The sequence below is a fragment of the Crocodylus siamensis genome, chromosome 4, assembly GCF_052110815.1.
Source record: "Crocodylus siamensis isolate JL-2025a chromosome 4, ASM5211081v1, whole genome shotgun sequence".
NCBI lineage: Eukaryota > Metazoa > Chordata > Crocodylia > Crocodylidae > Crocodylus > Crocodylus siamensis.
In genome coordinates, this window is record NC_143398.1 from 57,099,830 (window position 1) to 57,122,495 (window position 22,666).

Sequence of the window (22,666 nt, forward strand, 5' to 3'; positions counted from 1 at the left end):
CCACAGTCCAGCAGCTCGCAATCCCCCCTCCCCCCATGGTCCAGCCACTTGCCACCCCCACCCCCTAGCCCCACACACCCCTAGGGATGGTGTTGGGATGTGGGCAACAAAAGTGCCACTGCCCTCCCACCCCATTTCCAGCTGGCAGGCCCCCCGCCCAGGTCATGCCCTGCTCATGTCCCCCCAGACTCAGGAGGCACCATGGTGCCAGGCAGGGTGGCCAGCCCTCCAGGATTGCCTTGGAGTCTCCAGGATTTGGAGATAAATCTGGAGGAGACTGCTGAGAGTCACCCGGGGGAGAAATGAATGGGCATTCATTACAATGTATATTAAGTGCTGAATCTGATTTCTACAGTTGTCCGGTGGGTTTCTGACATGTAGTAGTAACGTGCATCGGCCTCCCTGACGTCAAGCCACTAATGTCATTACACCACGTGACGGAACCTGCGGCACAGACTCAAGCAGAGCTGGCGACCCTAGTGCCCGGGCAGCCCGCGGCCGGGGGGAGCGGTCTCACTCACCAGGCCGCCGCAGAGGCTGAGCACGGCGGCGTGCGCGTCCCGCGCGTTGACGGTGCCGCGGTAGAAGCAGTGGCGCAGGTCGGGCGGCGGCGGCGGCGGCTGCGCGGGCGGGGGGCGGCCGCGGTGCAGCACGGCGAAGCCGGGCGCCAGGAAGCCCGCGTCGGCGCTGAGGTTGAGGCGGAAGAGCTGTCCGTAGGCGGCCAGCTGGAAGTGGTAGCGGGCGGCGGGGCCCGGCGGCGGCGGCTCCGCGCTCCTCCTCCTCCTCCTGCGGAAGGGCTGCGCGCCGGGCAGCGCCGCGCCGCGCTCGTCTACCCGCACGGGCGCCACGATCTCGTAGGACGGCAGCTGCCGCACCAGCGCCTCTGCGGGGACAGCCGGGCCAGCCCTTAGCGCCTCACCCGCCCCCCGCGCCCCGCGGACACGCGTGGGGGAGCGGCCCGGCGGCTGCGCTTACCTTGCGCGGGGTGCAGGCGCAGCGGCCGGCACCCGGCGAGGAGCAGGCAGAGCGGACACAGCAGCCCCGCCAGCCACCGCATGGCGCGCCCGGCGCCCGCCCGGCAGCGGCGCCCGCCTCAGCACCCGCCCGCCCGCATGCCGCCCCCGGCCCGGCTCTCGCCTCGCCCCTCGCTGCCCGCGCCCGGCGGCCGCCCCGGGGGGCGGCTCCTGTCTCCCCCCGCCCGCTCCGCTCCGGCTGCGGCCGCCCCGGACCCCCGGCATCAAAGCACTGCCCGCCCCTTGGGGCAGCGCCGCGCCAATGGGGGAGCCGCCGGCACACACACGCACCCCGCCGCACACACACACGCAGGCAGGCGCTGGACACACACGTCCTCCATACACACACGGGAAGGCACGGCACCCCCGCCCCCACACGCACACACATACACACAGGCACTGCCTACCCACACAGGCAGGCATTGCACGCACACAGAGGCACTGTGCACACACTGGCAGACACCCCCCCCCTTACAGACAGAGGCACTGCACGCACACACATCCATACACACACACCAGCAGGCACCACACACCCCTCCCCACACAAACACAGAGGCAAGCACCACACACACACACAGAAGCACTGTGTACACACACAGGCAGGCACTGCACCCATCCGCGCGCGCGCACAGAGACAGGTGCCCCCAAATACACACACACACAGGCAGCGCACGCACGCGCACACACACATATGCAAGCAGGCACTGCAGAGGGAAACACCAAGCACAGCCACTCCCAGCAATATAAACCTATACGCTGGGTTTGATCAGAACGCATATCTGTGCCCAATCCACACAAACACAAATCCCAAGCCAGGACACTTTGTAAAGCCAGAGTTTGCACTATTCAAGGGAAAATAAACTTGGGTGGGCTGTTAGAGTAAGAGCCCCTACCATTTTTTACAAACCCCACCAGACTTAGAAAGCTGGGAATGCAGTTTCTTGGAAAATGACAAAGATGAATGAGTACCACAGTCCACAGCGGCTGTCCCCTGAGACCCTGGTCTGTGCCCACATCCCCTGCTGACAACACTCCACCCATTGCACAGTCTGCAAGATGGAGTCATTTTCATTCAGGCCTATGGGTCAAGGAGGCCTGCCCAAGGATTTGAAAGAGTAGCCACCTGATTGTGAACATAGTTGATTTGATTTTCTGTTAAATTAAGTCCTTCAACTTCCTCAATAGGTAAAAAGTTGCCATAAAGCCCCATAACTGATTATACAGGAAAGCCAGAAGCCAAAATTGGATTACCAACTTTGTGGAAGACAAATTTTCAGAAGGTATTAGAAGGGTAGTATTTTGTTCACAAAAAGAATCATCCAGAGACAGCACTGAGCTAGTGTAGTCTTCCCTGTGCTCTTCACAGCATACACAGAGAGGAAAGACAGAGGCAAGTAGCCAGAGTGCTTTTTTCTGCATCTTAGCTATTTTTGACTGCCAGAATGGCCCCTTTAGTCTGAAGGGTCGGGTGCAAGACAGAGTTGTCCTGAAGCTTGTACAACTGGCATTTCACTTGGAGAAATTAAAGGGACATTAGTATCTGCAGGGGTACTATGATATTACAGAAATAAATGATGGAAACTAAGACGGTGATCAGCACCTGCCCCTTGTTGGTTTCTGCACACAGATTCATCTAGGTTCAGGTCTTGAGTCCCTGCTGCCCCTGGTGAAAGTGATAAGGTGCCAGTACGTGTCTGGCATTTACTCACTGTAGTAGCAATAAAATGGAAAAGAAAGAAGAAAAATTGTTGTTTATCATTTTGACACATTGTTTTTTGTGGCGTGTTGTACATGTCCATTCCTCAGAAGGGTTTACTATATATGGATCAGATTTGAAGATTTTTTTGTAGCAGTACCCATATGGATGGCATCTGCACACTGCATATCCTGATATCACTGATCAAAGCAGTAAGAGTGGAGCCACCCCTATTGTTCCATAGTTCCTGCTGGATATTGACTCCAATACAGAGAGAAAGAGGGTGGATGGTGGAAAAGACACATGCAACCTGCCCAAAGAACAGCAGTTTCTGGAAAGATGAGTAACCAATTTTTCTTCTTAATTTCTGCTTACACATCTATTCTACTGTAGATGACTTCATGAAGTACCCTATGGCAGTGAATTTCAGCATCTATTCAAAGAGAAACTTCAGAATAGCTTTGTTGAAGAATGCATCAGCACCAAAGGTACTGGTAAAATGCTTTGTAAAAATATGAATAGATGAACAAGTAATAGTTTGCAGATGTCCAGTATAGACAGCTTTACCCCATAAAGCGAGAGAAGTCACTTGTGCAGCAGTAAAGTGAATCAGAAGCCTCTGAAGAGGCAATTAGCCATTTCATAACAGGACACAATAGGCAGAAGGCAGGACAGAGTGGCACTTTAGAAGCTGCTTCAGAGGCATAACCATGTATAGGCAACAGCCTACTTTTGAAAGTCTTCCTAGTTAACTTTTCATTCTTTAGTTATGGAAAAAAAAAGGCCAGTTGATGTCACAAAGGTCTACCTACCCTTTCCACTCCCCCTTGCCCCAGGGTTCAGAATAAATTGAACATCCATGACCAAGAAATCCAACATTACCTCAAATGTGCAAGTGCAGCCTATGGATACCTGAGGGAATGGGTATTCAAAGATCATGATATCATAATATCAAATTGTATCTGATGGCTGCATTTACACATTTGAAGTGATGTTGGATTTCTTAGTTGTTGTCAGCCTTCTGCAGGAGATTACTTCCAAGATATGGGAAATAGCATTTTCCAGAATCAAACCATAAATCTGAATTACCAGAGCTGGGGACTTCTCATTAAGAGCTTGTTGATGGAGGACCTTAGTCTTCTGAATGTTAAACATCAGTCCCATTTTATTGTATGCTTTAGTAAAGATATCAATGATTGCCTAAAGGTCTGCTTCTGAGTGAGCACAGACTACAGTATCATCCATGTACAGGAGCTTGATGATTGAAGTCAGTGTAGTTTTGGTTTTGACTTGGGGTCATCTTAGATTAAACAGCTTACCATCCATACAGTAGTTTAGCTCCAGGGTACAGAGAAGGACTACAAGAATGATTAAGGGCCTAGAAGACAATCCTTATGAAGGAAGACTAAGGGATCTGGGACTGTTCAGCCTGGGGAAGAGAAGACTGAGGGGGGACTTGGTAGCCATCTGTAAGTATGTAAGGGGTAAATATTGGGAGCTGGGAGAAAAACCGTTCACTAGAGTGCCCCAGAGGAGGACAAAGAGCAATGGTCATAAACTATTAGAGGATGGTGCACCCACCTGACCTCGTGTAGGCACTCCCTTGCTGCCTTGGAGCATGTACCCAGTGTCAGCCATGGAAGTTGTTCCTGTGGCCTTGGCACTGGGTTGCGTTCACCCTGAGGGAGACCCCAATACTTGCCTTCCACAGCTTGATCTTTCCCTTCAGTGGTGGGGCCCCTTCTTGTGACTCCTTGTGGGTTGGCCACTACCTCTAGCAGGTACTGTTGGGGCTCCACCTCCCCAACACCCCAGTCATGCACCAGCCTTTAGGATGGCCAGTATGGACCACTGGCTCACCCTCTGGTGTCAATATCTACCCTCTCTTCATCTGCTATTCTCCTGCTAGTCTTCCTGTACTCAGGATGATTATGGGACATTAGGCCATCCCTGACAATATGCCAGGTCTTCCCCACTGCCCTGCTGTCTGCTGCACTGTCCTGGATCTTCCTGTTCTGTGAAAGTTGCTTGTGTTCCCTCTCCCTGCCTTGGGGCCCCGAGGTAATGGAGTGGGTGCAAAGCTTTCTGTCATGCATGGATGAGCTCTATCTGACACAAGAAGTCGACAGGCCAATGAAAGGTAAAGTGCTGCTTGACCTGGTTCTGGCAATGGCAAACGGCCTAATCAGCAATGTAAGGATCGAAGGGAAGCTGGGTGACGGTGACCATGCGCTGATCACCTACACCATCCACACTAAAGCTGGCAAGTCAGTTAGCAATACAGAAGACCTTGACTTCAGGAAAGCTGACTTTGACAAGCTCAGGAGGCTTGTCAAGGAGGCCCTAAAGGGCCACAACCCAAAGGGGAGAGGAGTTCAGGATGAGTTGTTGCTCCTCCAAGGAGCAATCTTGGATGTGCAAGCAAAGTCTATCCCATCTTGGAGGAAAGGCAGCAAAAGGGCACAACAGCTCCCTTGCCTCTCCAGGGACCTAGCAGAACTCCTGCATCTAAAAAGAAAGACCTACAAAGAATGGGGGATTGGATCCACCTCCAAGGAGGAATACTCTGCACTAGTTCTGACCTGCAGGGAGCAAATCAAGAAAGCCAAGGCTGCAACAGAACTCCAATTAGCTACAAGTATCAAGGACAATAAAAAGTCCTTTTTTAGATATGTGGGGAGCCAGCAGAAAAGCAAGGGCAACATTGGACACCTGCTAAACCAGATGGGACAACTGACAACTGATGCCCAGGAACAAGCCAGATGGGTACATTGCATTGCTCTTTCACCAGTCCCATGGGACACCCGTGCCCATTACAGGACAGGGAGGCCCAGGTGAGGGAGATCCCCTGCCCTCCATCAATGCTGACCTCATGAAGGAACACCTTGAGAGGCTAGACACCTTCAAGTCACCCGGCCCTGCCAATCTACACCCCACAGTACTCAAGGAGCTGGCTAGCATCATAGCTCAGCCCCTGGCATGGAACTCCTGGCACTCTGGTGAAGTGTCCGAAGATTGGAAGATGGCCAATGTCATGCCTATCTTCAAGAAAGGGAGGAAAATGGATCCAGCAAACTATAGGTCCATCAGCCTGACCTCTATCCTGGAGAAGGTCTTAGAAAAGACTATCAAAGAGACCATTCTTAACAGACGAGCTGATGGCAACATCCTGAGGGATAGCCAGCATGGGTGTGTTGTGGGTAGGTCTTGCTTCACCAATTTTATTTCCTTCTATGACCAAGTGACCTATCACCTGGACAAGGGAGAAGAGATTGATGTCGTATATCTTGACTTTAAAAAAGCCTTCAATCTGGTATCCCATGATCACCTCTTAGCAAAACTGGCTAACTGCAGCCTCGGCCTCACCACAATCCGCTGGCTGGGGAATTTGCTCTGTGGTAAGACCCAGAGGGTGGTAGTTGGTGGAAGTCAATCGTTCTGGTGCCCTGTGAGCAATGGGGTCCCCCAAGGCTCTGTCCTAGGGCCTATACTATTTAACATCTTCATTAATGATGTGGACATTGGTATCAGAAGTGGACTGGCCAAGTTCACTGATGACGCCAAACTCTGGGGTAAAGCGTCCACACCTGAGGACAGGAGGGTGAGCCAAGCTGACCTTGACAGGCTCAGGAAATGGGCGGATAAGAACTTGATGGTGTATAACACTGAAAAATACAAGGTTCTCCACCTCAGGAAGAAAAACCTTATAGGCTCAGCAGTGCTATGCTGGCTAGCACTATGGATAAAAGGGACTTGGGGGTTATGATTGACCACAAGATGAACATGAGCCACCAATGTGATGTTGCTGCTAGTAAAGCAAGCAAAACACTGGCTTGCATCTACAGATGCTTCTCAAGCAAATCCCAGGACGTCATTCTCCCATTGTACTCGGCCTTGGTGAGGCCGCAGCTGGAATACTGCATCCAGTTTTGGGCTCCACAATTCAAAAAGGATGTGGAGAAACTTGAGAGGGTGCAGAGGAGAGCCACACACATGATCAGAGGTCAGGAAAACAGACCTTATGAAGAGAGGCTGAGAGCCATGGGACTGTTCATCCTGGAAAAGCACAGGCTCAGGTGTGATCTGGTGGCCACCTATAAGTTTATCAGGGGTGCTTACCAGAATCTGGGGCAATATCTGTTCACCAGAGCACCCCAAGGGATGATAAGATCGAATGGTCACAAACTCCTCCATGACCGTTTCAGGCTGGACATAAGGAACAACTTCTTTACTGTCTAAGCTGCCAAGTTTTGGACTAGATTGCCGCTGGAGGTGGTTCAAGCACCTACTTTGATCACCGTCAAGAGACATCTGGATGTTTATCTTGCTGAAATCCTATGTTCCCTGCTGATTTCCTGCCCCTGGGGCAGGGGACTGGACTCGATGATCTTCCGAGGTCCCTTCCTTCCCTAATGTCTATGAAATCTCTGAAATGGAACAAATTAAATATACAAAAGAAAAAAATGGAGAATGGGGCCTCAGCCCGTCCCACTCATGATTCTGGTGTCTGTGGCTCCTACGTCCCTTGATACCAGCCTGCCTCGTCCGGCTACACAGCTGGGCGAACGTAGTGGCTCCTTCAACTGCTCCAATGGGTCCTCCTTCAATCTTTCAGTTCAGCCTATGTTCAGCTCAGGGAGCAGTCCTGCTGCCTGCTTCCAGCAGTGCTCCCCTGGCTGCCAGCTTTTATTTCAGCCAGGTAGCATTTTTGCATGATGTCATCTGGTCGTGCTCCTCCCAGCCAGCAATAAAAGTGGCTGATGAACCATGCGGGTGTTCCATCCCAGTGAGTGTCATCCAGCTTCTTTTTTCCTAAAAGTGGTAAGCTTGCCCTGTCTTTAGAGCTTTCCTCTTTCTTGTCAGGACAGGTCAGCCCTGTCCCGGGTCCCTCCACAGGAGGGGTCTTTGGGCCCTCTACCTGCGTCCCTCTGGGACAGCTGGTTTTAGGTTGGATGTAAGGAGGAATTTCTTTACAGTATGGGTGACTAGAATCTGGAACAGACTTTCCAGGAAGGTGGTGCAGTCCCCAACTTTGGACGTCTTCAAAAAGGAGACAGGACAGACACCTCCTAGAATCATTTGGCCTCAGCAGTATTCCTGCTCACATCAGGGGGATTGGACTCAATGATCTTTTGAGGTCCCTTTCAGCCCTTAATTTCTATGATTCCATGATTCCAAGTGGAAGCTTGCTGGTGGTCAGATGTAGCAGCATGGTAAGGAATATCAGGAAAAGTGTTGAAGTGATTATGCAGCCTTGCTTAACTCCCATGTTAACTTCAAAAGGATCTGTGATAGATCCATTACTGAGAACCACCATTCACATACCATCATAGAGCAGGCAAAGAGTGGTGATGAATTTTGGTGGGCATCCATATTTCAAAAGGATCCTTCACAGCTGTTCTTGGTTGATAGAGTCAAAAGATTTCATGAGGTCAAAGAAGGCCATATAGAGAGGCCTAGTTTGTTCCCAGCATTTTTCCTGCAGCTGGCAAGCTGTGAAGATCATGTCAGTTGTGCCTCTTAATGTCTTAAACCCACACTGAGATTCTAGGAGGAACTCATCAGCAAGTGGAAGGAGATGGGTCAGGAGAGTTCTCACAATGATCTTTCCTGTGGTGGACAGCAAGAAGATCCTTCTGTAATTTCCAGTCAGACTTGTCTCCTTTTTTGAAGATTGTCACAATCATGGCATCCCTGAAGTCATCTGGGATTTACTTATCATTCCAAATCCTTAAGGTTGAGGGCTGCTTTGATCCTCCTTAAACTTGCTGATAAGCAGGGCCATAAAAAATGTGATTTGCTCCTGGAAGGTGTAAGACCTTGAGTGTACTTCTGTTTCTGATGCATAACTTCTACAGCTTGCTGTCTGGCACAGTTACCTAGACCTGGAATGTTCTGCCTGTTCAGGTAGAAATTACAGTAGTTTTGCATTAGGACCAAAACAAGTACAGTTTAGAGATGAGGCAGGAAAGCTTGTCAAACCTCATATATGGTCTAGAACATTTAGGTCAATGGTAATTTGTGTTCAATTTATAATGTGTCTCCCTGCAAATTGGTAAAATAGTAACCCCAGCCTAAGAAAGATGCATACCTGCCCAAGGTTTACAATAGTAGAAAGAGAAATTCAGATGTTGGCCAGGTTCCTTCACTAGCCTAAGGAGAAGAGGACTTTGACAGGTAGAAAAACCGGTATATCCAGATGGTGTCTGACTACCATGGACATTGTAAATACTCTTGATAGGCTATAGTAGTGATGGGGGTTTATCACCACACGTCTTAGGTATTTCCAGTGGCTGCAATCCATCATCATGTAGCTGTCCTGCAAATTCCAAACAGCATACTAGTAATGGGGATCTAGAGAAGATATGATGGAAGCCAAGGCAACCATGCAAAATTTTATTTTCTGGAGGAAATTCTCTCTTTTACAGGTCTAGAGCCCTTGTTACATGTTGCACTTTTTGCTGCTCAGATGCTGATCAGTATTAGTGCTAGCTTGAGTTTGGAGCAGTCACACCTTAAAGTTAAAAACCTTCTCTGACTTTCCCTCACCTGCACAGCTGTGACTTGCCACTAGAGGGATGGCGAGCAGGGACCTGACTAGGAGCTATAGTTGTGAGTTGCCACTACTGGGCTCTTCAAGCTGCGACAACATGTCTTTGAAAATACAGACCTTTGGAAGTTGACGGAGGTCCTGGTTTATAAGACTGCTGTGCTGACCACCCTCCTCTACAGCAGTGAAACCTGGACTATCTACTGACACCACATTAAGACCCTTTAGAGCTTTCACCAGGAGTGCTTGTGTCGAATCCTGGAGATCAAATGGGAAGACTGCCAGACCAGCACAAGCATCCTCCATGAAGCTGTGTCCACCAACATTGAAGCCTTGCTCTTGAGAAATCAACTCCAATGGATGGGCCACTGTATCTGAATGTCTGAATTTACCCCCTGACCCAACAGCAATGAGGGAGAGAATCAGACTGGAGCAGGGACAAGCTTTGCAGCCAGGGTGGGGAAGGACAGAGCCACAAGTGGCTCATCCAGGGGGTGTGGGGAAGGAAGCATACACCCTGGGAGGACGCGGGGAGCACGTGCCCTCTGATCTGTATTCGAGGCAGGGTGGGGCAGGCAGCATCTGCAGGCTGAGGCCAGGCTCTTCCCAGCAGGGGGGTTGGGCCACCAGGAAGAGCCCAGCTCACAGCGGTGCTGGGAGCAGGGGGAGGGGGGGCTGTAGCCCCGCCTCTGGTCCTCCCAGCATGAGCACAACATGGCCTCCCAGCCTGCAGCAGCAGGTGGCCAGCCCCGTGCAGATCCCATGCACACAGCTCCCATGACCTTGTGGGGGGGCAAGGGGAAGAGAAGGTTTCATAGATTTCATAGACATTAGGGCTGGAAGGGACCTCGGGAGATCATTGTGTCCAGCCCCCTGCCCAAAGGGCAGGAAGTCAGCTGGGGTCATAGGATCCCAGCAAGATAAGCATCCAATTTACTCTTGAAGGTGTTCAATGTAGGTGCTTGAACCACCTCCACTGGCAGATTGTTCCAGACCTTGGGGGCTCGGACAGTAAAGAAATTCTTCCTTATGTCCAGCCTGAAACTGTCTTGCAGGAGTTTGTGACCGTTCGACCTCGTCATCCCTTGGGGCGCTCTGGTGAACAGACGTTCCCCCAGATCCTGGTGGTCACCCCTGATAAACTTATAGGTGGCCATCAGATCACCCCTGAGCCTGCGCTTTTCCAGGCTAAAGAGTCCCATGGCTCTCAGCCTGTCATCGTAACATCTGTTTTCCTGACCTCTGATCATGCGCGTGGCTCTCCTCTGGACTCTCTCAAGCTTCTCCACATCCTTTTTGAATTGTGGAGCCCAAAACTGGACGCAGTACTCGAGCTGCGGCCTCACCAAGGCCGAGTACAAGGGCCGGGATGGAGGGGGGCTACAGTGAATTTTTGGGTAGCTGCAGCCCCCAGCCCATGGCCCCAGTCCCAACACTGCTGCCATGGGCCTAGCTCTTCCTGGCAGCCCAGCCCCTCTCCAGGAAGAGCCCAGCCCCAGACCATTGATGCAGCCCACCCCACCCCATGTCCAGATCTGGGGACTCATGCCCTCCCGGGGTGCATGTCCCCCCTCCCTGTGCCCCCTGGATGAGCTGCTCGCAGCTCCATCCAACCCCGGCTGCAGGGTCTGCCCCTGCTCCTGCCCCGTTTCCCCCCTCACTACTGTTGCAGCTGCTCATGCTGCCCTGTGTTTGAAGGGACATGTGGCCCCCTGATCTCTGTGTGGGGTGAGGCAGCTGTAACTGCACACTGGACTTTGCACCCCAAGCCGCGCTGCAACTCGGGGGGGGAGAGTGCATGTCTGCCAGGGCCTCTGCCAGGGTGCATGCAGTGACGGGAGCCCCCCCCCAGTGTGCCTGGACAAGCCACCTGGGCTCCAACCATCCCCCAGTCTGACCTGGCCAGGGTCCCACACACCCAGTGGCAAGGGTCATGGAGGGAGATCATTCCACTCACCCAGCCCAGCCCTGGCAGCACAGGCACTTTTCAGCCCAGCCATGTGCGTCCTGCCACTCCTACATCCCGCTGCTCCCAGACTGCATCCTGGCCCCACCCAGACTGAGATCGACTGTCAGAGGCTCCCCAATCTATGAGTCAATTGCATTAATTCATTAATTAATATTAAGTAATGTTAATGCTGTTTAATTAATTCTCTCTTCATTAATTTCTGGTACATCTTAAAGTCCACGGGTTTAAAAAATGATAATTCTGATATCAGGGCTTCATTTGGAGAAAAGGGAAAAATGTGAGGAGATGAAAAGTCCTCATAGTGAGTAGGATGCATAGGTTGTTCTTCATGAGATGCCTGCTAGGATATAGAAACAGGAGTGAATTCATGGTCTTCTTCAAGAAACAGATATGAACAATGTCTTAGGAGCTGACAACTCTAATAATATGCAATCTTGAAAAATGAAGAGAATGACGTTGCAGAGAGAGGGCTGGTTTAGGCAACCATATGACATAAGTAATTAGTGGTATGAGTTTCAAGAGGTCATGTATCTAGACTGATAAATGTGAGGACTTTCTACATCTGCAGTGAGGATATCTTTCTAGTGATGAAATTAATGATCACTTGCAATGCTGGAAGTCTATGTTAAGTGTCTCCACTGCAACCTGAATCTGACAGTGAGAATGAATAGTCTACCAGTGTAGGTGGAGGACATTGTTCATGTTCTATTACAAGGAGTAATAGAGACAAGAGTTATATGTATTATTCCCAGTTCACATTAAGCAATTTACACTAAAGAAGGTTGATTGGGGAATGTGATTTAAAGCACAGAGGATCTCCAACCCTCAGCCAGAGATGGTGGAAAAGAAACACAGAAAAGCTAAAAGTTTTTGCCTTCCACACCCTCAGCAGAAGCCACAAAGACACAAAAAGCACATTTGCTGTCTTGATGTATTGCTATGGGTTTTCAGACTCCAATTAACTGGCCACAAATACACTTAAAAAGTAGAATAGAATGAAATGAAAGAAAAAAAGAACATATTTTTTCCAAGAAAAAGGAAGCTGCCAGTTTATTGAATATTGAAAAAAAGCAGCAAGTAGAGAACTCTTAAAATCATCAGATCTGCCATTTTCTGTGCCGACAATTTCTCCGATCCTTGATGTTAAGGCAATATTTGTTTTAGTTTTTGGATGCTTTTGATGTGTTTATTTTAATAAAGCCTTCCTCCATGTAAGCCACAGCCTTTTTCCATCCTGAGACTCCTGGTAGAGTCAAAAATGAAGATTTCACAGTCAAGTCAGAAATAGCATACTATTTAATTAACTTTTGATCACATTTTACCAAATGTCCTCTGATTTTCTCTTAATTGAGTTTACTTGCTTATGATTTCCAAATATGATTTGTTTGAAGTATGAGCATAGGCAGTTATGTCCCTCCGAAGTTTATGTCCATGCTAATGCCCACATGCTAAACTTTAGATACCCTTGCTTTAGTCCAGCTCAAAGCAAACATGGCCAAATTTGCTAAATTTTACATCTTCACTCCCTTTTCACCCACTTTTCTTTATGTACACACTACTGTCTAATACAACCATTCTTTCATTTATTCTTTAGAAACTGGCAATCTCCCAGCTCATTGCTAACAACCCCAGTAGGAGCAACACAAGACCCTGATGATGCAGTGAGTGTTGCCACGCTTGTATGTCAGAAGTATGATGGCCAGAAAACCAGCAACAGGTAAAATGATCAATGTCAATAAGACCTTGGGCACAAGAAGGAGGGTTGTAAGGACATTCATAGATGATGTGGTCAGCCATCTGAGTTTGAGCACCACAGCTGCAGGAAGAGAACATGGACTCCCAGGAAGGTGGAAGCTGTAAGCAAATGACCTTTGGTAGTAAGTAGAAGTATTCATCTCCTCCTGCAGTGGTTTCCTTGGATAACAGATATAGAGGCCTAGCAACAGAGGAGGAGGAGCATGTTTCATTGGTGGAAGAGGCCAGGCCAGGCATCCCCAAGGTTGGGAGGATTGAGACCACTGCCACCAAGAGGAAGCAATGAGTGGTTGTGGTTGGAGATTCCCTTCAGTGGGGAACGGAGACACCCATCTTCCAGCCTAACCTGTTGTTTCAGGAGGTCTGCTGCTTACTCGGAGCCTGGGCCTGAGATATCACAGAAGGATTACCAAGACTTATCCAGCCTTCTGATAACTATGCCATGCTGCTTATCCATGTGAGCACCAATGATACTGCCAGAGGTGATTCTGGGCAGATCAAAAGTGACTAGGTGCAAGGGTGAAGGGGATAGGGTCTCAGGTTGTGATCTCCTCGATCCTTCTGGTCAAGGAAAAGGGCCCAGGCAGGGGCAGACCCATCCTACAGATCAATGCATGGTTATACAGATGGTGTTGTCAGCAGGGTTTTGGCTTTTCTGACCATGGAATGCTGTTCCAAAAAGAAGCTTTGCTAGAAAAAGATGGGATCCATGTGATGAAGAGAGGGAAGAGCATCTTCATAGACAGACTTGTTAACTTGGGTGGGCAGGGGTTAAAATAGGCTTGCGAGGGAATAGAGACCAAAACCCTGAGGTAAGTGGGCAAGTGCGTGCCCTGGAAGAAGCACAAGCAGGAGGGGGAAAAAGGAAAGCCTTCTCATTCTTCCTGAGAAAGGAGGGCAATCAGTTACTTCAGGTGTCGGTACACGAATGCATTCACCTATGAAACAAACAGGAAGAACTGGAAGCCCTTACTCAGCCACAGAACTATGATGTGATTGGAATAATGGAGACTTGGTGGGATAGATTGCATGAATGGCATACTGTCATGGATGGGTATAAGCTTCAGGAAGGACAGCGAGGGGAGAAGAGGAGAAGGAGTTGCACTTTGTTGAAAAGAGCTGTATGATAGCACAGAACACCAGTTTGAAACTGGAGACAGGCCTGTTAAAAGTCTTGGGTTAGGGTCAGAGGGGAGAGCAACAAAGGAGATGTCATGGTGGATGTCTGCTATATACCACCAGACCAGGAAGATGAGATGGATGAGGCTTTCTTCAAACAACTAGAGAAAGTTTCCCAGTCACAGGCCCTGGTTCTCACAGGGGACTTCAGTCACCCTGACATCTGCTGGGAGGGCAATACAGCAGTGCACCGGCAATCTAGGAAGTTTTTAGAGATGGTCGGGGACAACTTTCTGGTGCAAGTGTTGGTGAGTCCAACTAGAGGCTATGGTCTTCTTGACCTACTGCTCACAAACAGGGAATGTACCAGTCGATGACAACTTGGCAGTTACCATGAGATAATTGAGTTCAGGATCCTGAGGTATGGAAGGAAGGAGGGCAGCAGAGTAAGGACCCTGCACTTCAGAAAAGCAGATTTTGACTGACTAAGGGAACTTATGGACAGGATCTCCTGGGAGGCCAGTCTGAGGGGGAAAGGAGTCCAGGAGAACTGGTTATATTTTAAAGAAACCTTACTGAGGGGACAAACTATCCTAATGTGCAGAAACACTAGCAAGCATGGCAGAAGACCAGTGTGGCTTAGCAGAGAACTCTTCAGTGGCTAAAACACAAAAAGGAAACTTACAAGAAGTGGAAACTTGAATAAATGACTATGGAGGACTATAAGAGTATTGCTTGGACATGCAGGGATGAAATCAGGAAGGCCAAAGTGCAATTGGAGTTGCTGCTAGCAAGAGATGTGAAGGGTAACAAGAGGGGTTTCTATAAATATGTAAGCAACAAGAGGAAGATTAGGGAAAGTGTGGATCCTTTACTAGATGGGGAAGGCAACCTAGTGACTGAGGCTGCAGAAAAGGCTGAAGTATTCAATTTTTACCTCAGTCTTCATAAGCTCCCAGACTGCTGCACCTGACAGCATCATCAGCAATCCCTTACAGACATGGATGATTGCCTTCCATGGTTGCTTTATCTATGGGTCCGAACATGACTGACAAGGCCAAGCCAGGATTGACAGGTTCTGTTGCAACTTGGTCACATTTCCATGTGAGGTGGGTGGCTCCACATTCTTGGTTCAGTCCACAACGCATTGTTTTTGCCACTCCCACTTTTCCATCTCCTGTTATTATCATGAGGTTTCAAAGTACTGAGATCCTTGCAGCAAACTCTTCCTTCATTTGAGGTGGTGCTCCCATGAGTTGATGTTGGATTTTTTCAAATTGGCCTTGAAGATGTCTGTAACATTCCTAGATCTTAGGAATGTTTTCCCACAAAAGGGAGAAGACAAAGTCCCTTTTCACTCGCCCACCATGACTTGATCAAGAAAAAGGGAGGCTCTAATAATGGGAGGTCTCCTTCCCTTCAGGGTGGGGGTTGGGGTTCTCTTCAGTGTGTTTCTTGGGACTCCATCTCCCCTACACTCCTTCCATATGTGAACCATGATGTTAAACGGGTGGTGCTGCTCAGCTCAGGATCAGTAGTGTAGCCTGTAGCTGCCAGTCATAGGCTATACACAGGACTGAGAATAAAACTTGCTTGAGGAGTCTGGAGTCAGACATCCAGGTGACATGGCCAGCCCCACAAAATTGATGTTGGGTAATCATCGCCTCAGTGCTCATGGTGTTTGCTTGCAAGAGGACACTAATATTAGTGTGTCTGTCTTCCTATTAGATATAAGGGATCTTCTGCAGGCAGCACTGATGGTACTTCACCATGACTTGAGGTGTCTCTTGTCAATTGCCCACGTGCCAGCTTCATACAATAAGGTGGGGATCCCAGCTGCTTAATAAACCATGAGCTTGGTTTTGGATCTAATGTTGATCTTTGAACACCCATTCCCTCAGGCATCTGAAGGCTACGCTTGCACATGAGAGGTGATGCTGGATTTCTACGTCAATATCAGCCTTCTACAAGAAATGGCTTCTGATGTACAAGAAATACTCTAAATTCTCCAGACTCTAACCATAAATCTGAATCACTGGATCTGGGTACTGCTCATTAAGAATTTGTTGATGGAAGGCTTTAGTCTTCTGAATGTTAAGCATGAATCCCATTTTCTTGTATGCCTCAGTAAAGACATTGACAATTGTGTGAAGGTCTACTTCTGAGTGAGCACAGGCTACAGCATCAACAGCATACAGGAGCTCAATGATTGAGATTGGGGTAGTCTTGGTTTGGACTGTAAGTCAGCTGAGATTAAATGGCTTACCAGTCTTAACCTCAAAGGGTTGATCCATTACTGAGAACTACTGCCCGCATACCGTCATGTAGCAGATGACTACACCTGTCATCACAATTTGAGGAGAAGGTGAGAAGCCAACAGTAGTGAAAGAACAGGTTAGGGATTATTTAGAAAAGATGGATATGTACAGGTCCATGGGGCTGGACAAGCTGTACCTGAGGGTGCTGAGGGAGTCAGCTGATGTGATTGCAGAGCCACGGGCCATTATTTTGAAAACTCTTGGCAGTCTGGGGAGGTCCTGGATGTTTGGAAAAATGCAAATATAGTGCCCATCTTTAAGAAAGGGAAGAAGGAGGATGCAGAGAACTACAGACCAGTCAGCTTCACCTCGGTCCCTGGAAAAATCATGGAGCAAGTCCTCAAGAAATCCATTTCTAAGCACTTGAAGAAGAAGATGATGAGGAACAATCAGCATGGATTCACAAAGGCAAGTCATGCCTGAACAACCTGATTGCCTTCTATGGTGAAATGACTGCCTCTCTGGATGCAGGGAGAGCAGTGGATGTGAGATATCTTGATTTTAGCAAGGCTTTTGATATGGTCTCCTACAACATTCTTATAAGTAAGCTGAAAAAGTACAGGTTGGATGAATGTACTTGTGATGGGGCTGTCACAAGGCCTGTCCTGATGTCTACCTGCCCACCTGTCTAGGGTGGTCTACTCTGTCTCACGTGCCACATCCTGCTGGTTTAAAACTGTAATAAAAATATGGGAAGCTGCCCATTAAGTGCCCCGATGCCTAGGACATTACACACAGCTCCAACCTTCCCTATACCATGTCCCATACCTTGCAGGTGGCATCCAATATCACCAATAGGCCATAGGTGCACACTACCCACTATAACTCCCCCTGCTACTTTGCTGAGCTGTACTCAGCCTCAGGCCCAAATTTGGCATCAAGCATCCAGAAACTATCTTTTGCCTCTATGCCCCCTCACTGGGGCCTCCATTGTATGCCCTCTCACTTGGGCCTTATGCCCTGTCACTAGGGCCATCAACTGCTCACTAAACTCTTTGGGGCTAGCCTGTGTGCTCACTAAACTCTTCAGGCCACTCCTGCAGCCCTACTTTGTGCAGCCCTTTAGGTCTGCCTATGGAAACCCTACTCTGCACCCACTCAGCACAGGCCTTCAGGTAGCCCATGCACACCCTGCTCTGCGCAGCCTACTTCTTTCACTACACCCCCTCACTGGTACCACCCTTCTTCCCCTTCAGTGGGGTTATTGGGGTCTTACACCCCATGGGGCTCAGGTGCTGCACTAGGTGTGCCTGGCCCCTTTCCTGTCCCTGCTACTGGGATAACCCACCAGGTTGTGGGAGTTGGGACTATAAGGTGCCCTATACTCACAAGTGAGGAAACTGGTGTGGCATTTTCTGGGAACCTCCCTGCCACAGGCAGCCCTACCACACCATCCTGCACTAGGAGGGTGTAGTTTTAGATCAAGAATATTATGTGTACAGCAGCTCCAGCCAGGCATTGTTCCCCCTCTGGCTGCTTGCAGAGAACTGCTGGCTCTCCTGCTCAGGCCTGGTCTTATTGCTAGCAGCTGAGCCCTCTTCCCCAATCAGGCAGTCTCCTGCTGACCGTGTGACTCCTGGTTGCGGGGTGCAGCCATCTTCAGGCTGCTCTGCTGCTTGGTCTTAGCCCTTAAAGTGGCAGGCACCAAAGGTACCCTTCCTTAGTACTGTAAGGTGTAGAAAACTGGTTGGATCACAAGGCTCAAAGGGTAGTAATCAATGGCTTGCTATCTAGTTAGCAGCCAGTGTCAAGTGGAATGTGCCAGGGGTCAGTCCTGGGACAAGTTTTGTTCAATGTCTTCATCAATGACCTGGAAGGTGGGATGGAGTGCACCCTCAGCAAGTTTACATATAAGACCAAGCTGTGGAGAGCAGTAGATATGCTGGAGGGTAGGGCTAGGATTCAGAGAAACCTGAACACATGGGAGAGTTGAACCAAAAGAAATGTTATAAGGTTCAATAAGGACAAGTGCAAAGTCCTGCACTTAGGACAAAACAATCCAATGCACCAGTACAGGCTGGGGACTGACAGGCTAAGCAGCAGCTCTGAAGAAAACAACCTGAGGATTACAATGGACAAGAAGCTGAATAAGAGCTTACAGGGTGCCCTTGTTACAACAACAACATAATGAGTTAACAACGTAATAGGCTGCATTAGTAGGAGCATTCCCAGCAGATCAAGAGAAGTGATTCTTCCCCTCTATTTGGCACTGGTGAAACCACATCTGGAGTACTGTGTCCAATTTCCCCCGCCCCCCTACAGAAAGGATATAGACAAATTGGAGCAAATCCAGTGGAGGGCAACAAAAATGGTTAGGGGGCTGGAGCACATGACTTCTGTGGAGAGGCTGGATTTTAGTCTGGTGAAGAGAAGACAAAGGAGGGGGGTGGGATTTAATTGCAATCTTCAACTACTTGTAGGCTGGTTCCAAAGAGGATGGAGCTAAACTTTTCAGTGGTAGCAGGTGACAGAACAAGGAGCAATGTTTTCAAATTGCAGCAAGGGACGTTTAAGTTATATATTAGGAAAAACTTTCTCACTAGGAGAGTAGTAAAGCACTAGAACAGGCCTGCCAGTGAGGTTGTGAAATCTCAATTCTTGGTCTAAAAAACCCAGCTAGACAAAACCTTGTCTAGGATGATATAGTTGGGGAGGGTCCTGATTTGAGTAGGGGATTGAACTAGACGACCTCCTGAGGTCCCTTCCAACCCTAATTTTCTATATTTCTATGATTCTGTGATTCTAACAGGGCATCAGAAAAAAGGTTAGAGGGACAGATCTGTGAGATCAAACAAAGGGAAAGGGACTGGGGATGCAGAGATTTAGGAGTTGTCAGACTAAAGGGATTAGATGAAGCCCATGAAATGGAAAGGAAAAACCAAGGAAAGGATCCTCAGAGATAAAATGAGGGAGGAAGAAGAATCGTCATTATAACATTTGAAGAAAGAAAGAGGTAGAAATAAAGTCTGGAGAACACTGGGTCAAGAAATACTAATAAAAAGGAAGAGGAAGTGAAACAAAACAGAAAAAATATTTACCTCTTTTAGATATTAAGGAACAGATTTTCAGATGACATGCATTGTAGGGCTGTGCGAAGCTTCGTGTGCTGCTTCAGTTAGAAAGGCTTTTGGCCTGATTCAGTGGCCGAATCTCCAAATCCAGATCAAATCAGGGGACCAATTAAAAGGTCTGAATTGATTCAAAGCTCTCTGAATTGATTCAGAAAAGATTTGGAGTGCTTTGGTGATTTGGGCCATCCCCGCCCACTGCAGCAGGGAGCTGGACCCAGACTCCAAGCTGGTAAGTAGGGGCCAGGGAAGCAGAGGCTGGAGGAGGGGGGTGGGGACCATGGGGGGACCCCTGCCTGCTTCCCCAGCCCTCCTGACCCCTGCCTGCTCCCCCAGTCCCCCCCCCCCCCACACGGCTGCCCACCTGGTCCCAGCTCCTGGTGCTTTAAAAAAAATCCCCTACTCACCAGCTGCTGCCTGGCAAGGGAGTGATCCCCATTGCTCTCCCATACTGCATGGAGGGGCTCTGTAACAAGCCCCCCAGTCCCCCCCACTCCCTTAAAAATCCCATGACTGTCCTGCATGCTCCAGCTCCCAGCCCTTTAAGAAAAAGACCCCCAGAACCCGGACTCACCGGGTGACAGAGACCCCATGCAGTGCAGGGCAGTGGGGAACAGCATGGATCGCCCCCCACCAGGCAGGAACCAGTGATTCCAGGCTTTTTTTGTTTTTTTTTTCTTAGAGGGCCAGGAGCTGGGGCAAGTGGGGCAGCCATGGGGGGGTTGGGACAGCAGGAGTATTAGGGAGTTCATAGAACCCCCGCGCAGTGTGGGGCTGGGGCAGTGGGGATCACACACACACACACACACACACACACCCGCCGGGCAGCAGCTGGTTAGTGGGGTTTGTTTGTTTTTTTCAGAGAGCCAGGAGCTGGGGCCAGGTGTGGCAGCCATTGCTGGGGATGGGAGAGTGGGTGGGGGATGGGGCCTGTGTGACTCAAAGATTCGGCTGATTCAGCAGCAGCTGAATCTCCGAAGCAGACTTGGCTGAATCGATTAAATAAAGAGAACTATGTCAATTTACACCTGAGAATCTGGCCTTCAGTAATATAATACATTCTGATTTCATGAAGTCTGCATTGACATTACTACTGGCTAGTAAACAGTTGCCTTTAAGAATGCCTCCTACGCTGGTGGAATAAATCCATCTATTTACATTGTTCATTCTTTTCACTTATCTATCTTAGTGAAAATGCTAGGAATGAAGTATGCGTGCCAGTTATTTTCAAGATCATAGAGTACAAGGCTATTCTGTGCCTATTTATGCGTTTCAGTTTTCCTGCATTTGCACTATAATTGTAGGGATTTCCTAGACGAATTAATTGAGGTCATGGTTATTTAAATATTTGTAATTTTCTTTAAATCATGCAGTAGATAAGGTTTGTTATTTAAAGGAATAAAATTTGTACAATTAAACATGTTAAGCACCTCACAGTAATAACATTTCTTATTTGGCTGAATAAAAAATAAATATTTTTGAGATGTAGTTGTTTAGCTATGAGCAGAATCTTTAAGTGTAGCAGCAAGCCTCCTGGGTTCTTGTCTTATCAACTGAAAAGCAGCCGTAGCAGAGATATTAAAATACTGGTGCTTAGAAGAACAGGAAGGTAGAATTTAGACAAAGTAAGTTATAATAAAAATAAGTCTGGTGTACATATGTTATTTCAAAAAGAGGTTGTATGCAAAATACATTTCAATATAACCACTGAATTTTGCTTTCTCCCCCATCATTGTTCCTTGATAATTTTCTGTTCTTTGAAAATGACTTATATTATTACATTGTGCTTTTTAAGACTCCTAGTTTGTCCCTATTTTGTTGTATTTTTTCGTTATTTTTTCAAGTTGATTGTACACCTCTGCTAAGTCTATAGTAACTTCCCCTATTTGTCAAGACTCTCACTGTATTCCCATTTTTTAGAGTCCTAGAGAATTAAACTGGGCTGAAACCAATAGGTTTCAATAGAGTTCAGGAGAAAATGGTTGAACTGTGTTATAAAATTCTTAGTTAGGATACAGTTTTCAGTTTGATTTTGTAGCTGATTCAGAAAACTGGTAGGAAAATCATTTTGTATGAATTCTTTAGTTATGTGCCTGTTCAATTCCATAGAACTTTTATAAGACTGACTCATCCTGTATAAATTTGATGCTATCAGGTTTATTTTAGCCTTAATCTAGATTGACCAAAACACTTCATTACTATCCAATATACAATTTCCATATTCTTTGATTATTAAAGTTAAAACCTAGCATTGTAGGTAGAATGAATATATGCTTGTCATTGTCAGACCAGCCATTTCAAAATCTAAAACAATAACTAGTTGACAAAGTGGTAGCAGTTTTTTTAAATCTATGTTGTACTTTCAAAACTGCTGATCAAGTGGACTTTCAACTGCTTTAAATAATTCGTTACTGCATAAGTAAAAATGGACACCTAGATGTCATTACAAGTTCCATGCAGGAGGAAAATGCAGAAACAAACCCTAGTTACGAGGTATTACATGCAGGCACTACTGTGCAATCACCATGTAAGTAATAAGGCTAAGCTTCACAAGATCGAAAGTTGGCAAAACTTCTATGTTCATTCTGCCAAGTCTCAAATGGCAACCACGGGTATGAGCTTCACCCTCTTCTGGAGCTCCATCAGCACAGTGCAGCTGTTGTATCATCAGCCACCGGGAATTTCAGCTGCAAGAAATGAAATGTAGGTCACAGCAACTCTAGAGAAAAGTACATAGGAAGGAAAAAATCTCTAAGATAAGTATTTGAAGTCCATACAAATCATTATGTAAAAACAAAAACTTACTACATTACCAAGCTGAAGAGCCTGTACATTCATTCTGCCAAAAAACCCTAATATTTTTATGTTTACAAATACACTGCAGATGTTACTTTGGATGGAGAGAAAAGTCTCCTCACAAGTAAACAGACTTACGGCTAAATCCATCCCTAGCATAATTCCACTGAAGGCAATGGAGTTAAGCAGAAATGAATTTGGCTGATTATAGTTTTTTCCTAGCTACACAGGTTTTTTCACAGTATTACCCAGAATAGCCCTACAGATTTACTTTTAAAAGAACATACATTTAATATGAAATATTATACACAACAATGTAGTGACAACATTTAGGCTAGGAACAGACATTACACATAAACTGGTTTAAGTGATCAGAAATTGG

At 47.8% G+C, this 22,666-nt stretch overlaps 1 protein-coding gene and 1 long non-coding RNA gene across 5 annotated transcripts in view; one reads left to right on the forward strand and one right to left on the reverse strand.

Annotated features, from left to right (window-relative positions):
• The window catches only part of ADAMTS20 (ADAM metallopeptidase with thrombospondin type 1 motif 20), a 178,580-nt gene extending 175,553 nt beyond the window's left edge, over positions 1–3,027 (reverse strand). The window contains exons 1-2 of one of the 3 annotated variants that reach the window (XM_090042352.1): positions 976–3,023; positions 522–881 (exon numbers count right to left, since the gene is read on the reverse strand). In XM_090042352.1, the coding sequence (XP_089898478.1) occupies positions 522–881; positions 976–1,401 (786 nt within the window). In that variant the 5' untranslated portion in view covers positions 1,402–3,023. Of the gene's footprint in view, positions 1–521; positions 884–975 lie in introns of all 3 variants that reach the window. The other 2 variants (XM_090042353.1, XM_090042354.1) reach the window with 2 other exon arrangements.
• LOC149865744 (uncharacterized) lies at positions 465–21,290 on the forward strand. Of its 2 annotated transcripts, XR_016441762.1 has the most exons (4): positions 465–599; positions 3,103–3,197; positions 12,823–12,945; positions 16,004–21,290. It is a non-coding gene; the product is annotated as an uncharacterized LOC149865744 (long non-coding RNA). The 2 variants fall into 2 exon arrangements; XR_016441761.1 differs by having other exon boundaries at positions 12,823–21,290.
• Positions 21,291–22,666: the final 1,376 nt, after the last annotated feature.